General features: G+C 43.1%; 1 protein-coding gene across 9 annotated transcripts in view; it reads left to right on the top strand.

Annotated features, from left to right (window-relative positions):
• LOC116849297 (rho GTPase-activating protein 190) overlaps window positions 1-5827 on the top strand; it is a 19343-nt gene extending 13516 nt beyond the window's left edge. For 8 of the 9 annotated variants that reach the window (XM_032826357.1, XM_032826291.1, XM_032826299.1 and 5 more), the window contains 3 exons: window positions 138-182; window positions 274-370; window positions 530-728. In XM_032826357.1, the coding sequence (XP_032682248.1) occupies window positions 138-182; window positions 274-370; window positions 530-728 (341 nt within the window). Of the gene's footprint in view, window positions 1-137; window positions 183-273; window positions 371-529 lie in introns of all 9 variants that reach the window. The other variant, XM_032826348.1, reaches the window with a different exon arrangement.

Raw genomic sequence — 5827 nt, 5'->3', positions numbered from 1 at the left:
ATATATATATATATATATATATATATATATATATATATATATCATAATTTATAAATGTCTGTATGTCTTAATATTTTAACTAGAATTGTATTTTTAAAGAGCAAAATATTTTTAAGAATATATTATACTTGTATCAGGTGCACGAGGCAAACCTATGTCGTCTACTTGTATGAACATGGAAGGTCAGTGCCTTTGTCTTATAGATCACTCATAGAATTGCATTCTAGAGTTTCCCGGAATTAATGTAAACTTCATAATTTCTTACGGTTGCAGACCGAAGTTGTAGATTATTGGCTTTGCGTTTGATGCTCAACAAGTTGAATCCTGTAAACTTTGACGTTCTCAAGTTTATCTTCCAACATTTCGTGAAGTGAGTAATTACAGAGATCCAGTGTCCATAGAGACACTCGGACTTACCGGTCGCAATGTAATTATATATATATGTATGTAATACATTTCTAATATTAATTTCTTGATATTCCGGACTTAATATTCCCAATATTAATTGCGTATCCGTGCGATTCCTCAGGGTCGCGGAGAACTGCAAGCTCAACAGCATGGACAGCAAAAATCTGGCGATCTGCTGGTGGCCTACGTTACTACCTATCGAGTTCAACGACCTCGGCAGATTCGAAGCCATGAGGCCGTACCTGGAGGACGTGGTCCAGACGATGATCGACCAGTACCCCTTCCTATTCTGCGGCGAGGAGGCCATTGTGATGGTGTAGTGACGAATGCGTTGGCGTGTCCATAGTGCGTAGTTGCTGTGCAAGCAAAAGTGAACAAGTTTCGATGGACGGACGGTTAGGTGGGTGGATAAATGAATGGATGGATGGGTAGATGAATTAATGAACGAATGAATGAATGAATGAAAATTAATGGTAGCGGAACGTCAAGCGCCCCTGCTCGCGGAATAATGCGACACAATTTTGTACGCGGTCGACGTGATCACGCGATCGGGCGTAAATGATTGGTCTCAATATAGTTTGTATTGATATTAACTTCGCTTTAGCGCACTCGTAATCGCGATTAATAACATGCAGGTGCCACGGCGCGACGTGGACGATCGAACTCGGAGGAGAGTCTATTTCGGTTTTCTCAGTCGCTGCGTTTCGTTCGTTTCCCGCGGAATGCGACGAGTCGCGAGATTCTCTCCCGCTTACGATGAGTGGAATGATTGATCGGTCGATGGTCCTAAAAAGAAAGAGAGAGAGAGAGAGACGGCTGTTCGCGCGCAGGTCAGATAATAACGCGAGTAATAAGAGTCAATCCATGTGTCATAATAGTATGCATGTATCATGTTGGATGTAATCAGAGCGATGTATTTATTGATATTATATTAGGGATAAGGCTCGGTATTTGATAATAGCGATTAGCTTATAGCTGAGAAGATAAGATCGATGTTGCTTTTTCTCTTCTTTTTTTTTTTTTTTTACTTTAGTTCGCTTCCCGGTTAACTTCTTTCTGTGCTGTTCTTTCATATTTCACTTGTCCGCATCGCGAGAAACGAAAATGCTGAACCGCAAAGTGAAATGACATACCTAACGTGGCCTCGTTGAAGAGGTTGTTAATATTAAAAAGAAAAAGTGACCGCGCATCCAACCAGTATCTACGAAAAATAGAAAACATGACGATTCATCGTCGAATATATATATCACGCACACATGCATACAGCAACGATATCAAAAAGCCAAAATTATTTATTATTTTTATTTATTTTTCCTTTTATTTTATTTTTGCTAGTGCACAAATCTAATCTCGAGCGTGTTTTACTTCTTGCATCCTGTCGGTGTAGATTATCGTACAAGAATTTTTAAAAACGGTTTTTTATCGCGCGGCAGGGCCGAGGCAGGCCCTAACGATGATACAGATACCGTATATTCTCATTCCGTCTAAAGAGATGAAATAAAAACGAAAAAAAGCAAAACGCGAAAAGCGTCACGTATAATTGCACAAATCTCGATAAACAGCGATAGCAGGCGTACGCGAAAAAAAAAGGAAGAAAAAGAACGAAGATAGAAATGTTAAAGAAAAGAAATCTTTTCGGGAGAATCTCATTTTGCGCACAAGCGTATACACAAATAAACAAGCAAGCAAACAAACATACACGTACACACTCGCGTCGAACGAATCGAAACTACTGTATTAAGAGATATTTAGAGGTACGAACGATAAGGTTCTCTAAGGTTTTCTTAAGACGAATATGTACATAGGAGTTTAACGATTTAAAATACGCGAGGTTCATTAACGAGAAAACGCTAAATTCGCGAGGACTTTGCGACGACAGCGAAGAGTTTAGCCCCGTTTTAACGCAGCAAGCTGACGTCTCGTCGTTTGTATTTTCGCAAAAAAGAACGAAAAAAAAGAAAAACGCAGAAAGTATTTATTAACGCAGTATTATCGCGCGAGAGGTATGCTCGATCGAGGGGCCGTGATTCGATTCAGTTGTCGAGAGGAAGAAGGAATGAGGAGGGCGTCATCTGATTAGCACACTCGTATTTCGACACATTCGCATACGCAAAACGTTCCAACACACCCGCGCCGCGATTTAGTTCCTCCGTGCTCGGCTTGAGTTCGCGGCCGAGATCCGAGTCCAGACATTGCGAGTTCGCGACGTGAATTCATGGATTTTTGAGAGACGCGGGACGCTCTTTTTTCGTAGGTGTGCCATAACTTAAGTCGATGTTAACGAGATCGTAAGTGGCAGGTATACATATGCCTTTCGGCGGCTCAACATTCGAAAGTAAGCTTGCGCGCGCCCACGCTGTCCGAGCGTAAACCGACAGCGAATACACTCGCGAGAGACACTCAATCGCCCGTGAATGTTGAAGCCACTATGCGAACAAGAGAGAGAGAGAGTGAAAGAGAGAAAGAAAGAGAGAGAGTGAAAGAGAGAGAGAGAGAGAGAGAGAGAGAGAGTGAGAGTGAAAGAGAAAAGAAAACGCAACAACACACTTTTGTAATTCGAAGATTAACCGCAAACATTCCCGTAAGGAACGTCGATGTTACTTCGCCGTCTCGAGAGGGGCACGTTTCGACTGGATCAGAAGCTCCTGATCTTGAGAGAGAAGGAAAACAAGAGTAAAATCTCACCTACGATAAACTAGAGTGACTTTCTCTCGAAGAGTCGGCTCGCCAGAGCGAAACGCGCGTCTCACGGAACATGCTATACGCTCCGTATTTGTAAGGATAAAACGTTGTAACGATATTTCTACGATCAAGGACGCGCTGCAGCGAAAGACAGATACAGAAGCAGAGAGAGAGAGAGAGAGAGAGAGAGAAAGAGAGAAAGAACGGATCGTACACATTCCCGTTTAGTCGTAAAAGAAAAAAAGATTTTATACATTCGTACGTACGTAATTGTATAATGTTCTTAATAGGAATGAAAAGACGTCGATGTTTTACGTGCGGGATCTAGAACGCGCGAAACGGTCGAGAAGACTACTGGAATAATAACGACGCGACCGGCGTTTTCGCGTCGACGATGTTGAAGTGGCTGGCGTGTGTCGAAGCGCTTGGGAGATGTTTCTTCTTCTTCTTCTTGTACTTCTTCTTGTTCTTCTCCGTCTCTTTATCTTCGTCCGTTTTACGTGTATGTCGAATCGTTCAGTTTGGAGCACTTGCGAAATTTTGCCACAATTGTAAGATCACACGTGTGTTACCGAGAGTCGCTTGCACCGTTTCATTGATCTCATTTTGCCGGCAGGAGTCGCGTACACTTTGATGGTTAGCTTAGATATAATGTATTACGGCACTTTTTCCCGTCTCTACGCGATACTGTTAGAATCGTTTGTGCAGACGATTTCTCTGCTATTAGCCGCTTGGTGCAATCGCCTCCGCTAAGCTTCTTCGTTAGCGAATCTGTCGTGCGTATTTCGTGTAAAGTAGCTCTCGCGAGCGACTCGCTATCATTTTTCGCGCGACTATCATTTGTCCGGGAACCCTCTGGCGCAAAGCCATGCCTTCAAGTGCGATCGAGCGGAGTCGTTCGCCGCGACGGCGGTCTAATCGAATTTCTCGCGAAAATTGCAAGAATATCCGACTCGTAGCCCGCGATTATGTGACAAATTGATTATCATTAAAATTTTTAACAAACAGCCTCAAGAATCTTCGATTATCAGTCGACTTGCGTCTATTTCATATAAGAAATATTCACTTAAATGACCAGACAGTTGTAATAAATCGTGCTCTCGATCAAGGGATGCAAATCATTTGCAATTGTGGTTTAAGAAATTTTAGGGCGGTGTTTATAGTAGAGTCTTACATTTAAGTTCGTCTTAGGTTCATTTTCAGATACTATGTGAGACGTTTTATTAAGCTGCGAAGATGAACTTAAGACGTTCTTCAATATAATCTCCAATTATAAATACCGGCCTCGGAGTCAGGATAATTAAATTGATCGAGGCACTTTTTCACTAATACTACTTTTATATATATCCGTGAGTATTTTCTTCATTCTTAAGAATGACATTCATTTCGCTAGATCTGACGCATTAATTAATCTTTGCGCTTGTATCAATTATCTCAAGCTTTGAGAAACGAGGACAGAGCGACCTGGACAACCGCCGCACCGACGCAGACCCGCGATCGCAGCCTCGTTTCGTCGCACTCTCGTGTCCACGTTGTAACGGTTAAGCAATAGCACAAGAAACGAATCTACCGAGTAACGAAGAGGTACTCGCCGCCGCCGCCAACGACGACGACGACGACGACGACGACGACGACGACGACGACGACGTAGCAGTAATAACAATAATTAGTAGTGAGCGCGAGATAACGATCACCAAGCTTCGCAACGCGACTCGTCCTTCGCTCCTTCTCCTCCTCATCGTCATCATCGTCATCGTCATCGTCACCGACGGCTACATCACCATCGTCATCCCTCGACACGTATCCATCGAGCGTCTTCTCTCGCGAAGCCTAAAGGAGAAAAACCACTTTTTCTACGATACGTCCGTTAAGATTTCCGCTTGTCTCTTCTCGCTGATCCGGGGAGACGGGCCCGTCTCCTCTTCCCCGCGCATCCACCATCACCATCACCACCTCTCACCTCCCGTTACGAATACGAATATCCTTGCGTTGTCTCTAACGTAGCCTGTGATAAGAACGTAGGCGTACGGACCTTGTTTCCCTTATTTATAGCATCGGCTGATGTACGAATGTATTATAGTTGTACAGTTGCATCGGATGATGTGTATTATAAAGCCCGATTTACTTTTGCGTTCTCTCGCGCGCTCGTCCCTTCGTACACTTGCGTGTTGTTATTGATATTATTATTATTATTATTATTATTATTAATATTATTATCATTATCATCGTCATACCTTTCTCTCTTCACACACTTTGTCGCACAACCCGCATGTATTGTGTTCTCATCCGCGCTGTTGTGCTTCGTTTTCCATCTCGAGAGCTTTGATTCATCATCTCTTTTTTTTTCCTTTCCTCGCAGTCCTCTCTGCATACTTTGCGAGCACCCCTGGAGTAACGATGGCAAATTGCGAGGAGAAAAATCACGGTGTACACTCACACGCTCACACACACGCACGCCGCACCCTACGCGCAGGAGAAAATGTGTTGCGCGAAACGCAATTCGTCGATTGTATACTCGTTAATTCGCCGATCTCGTCGTCTCACGGAGCAAATACAGAGACTTTCAGTTCGGACGACTAGACGCGAAGCAAGATCTCAATTTTAGCATGTTCTCAGCGGATGATCGAGAGTCTACCACTCGTCCTCTCCAAATTGATTTAGCCGCGTTTTGCGATATTTTATACCTTGACGTTTTTTATAACGAAATAAAATAAAAGGAAACGTATTTGTAGTAGTA

Source organism: Odontomachus brunneus, unplaced genomic scaffold, assembly GCF_010583005.1.
Source record: "Odontomachus brunneus isolate Ranch 3 - 2012 unplaced genomic scaffold, Obru_v1 Obru_scaffold_005, whole genome shotgun sequence".
NCBI lineage: Eukaryota > Metazoa > Arthropoda > Insecta > Hymenoptera > Formicidae > Odontomachus > Odontomachus brunneus.
Note: the sequence above shows the minus strand (reverse complement) of the source record. Positions and strands in the feature narration are given on the sequence as shown.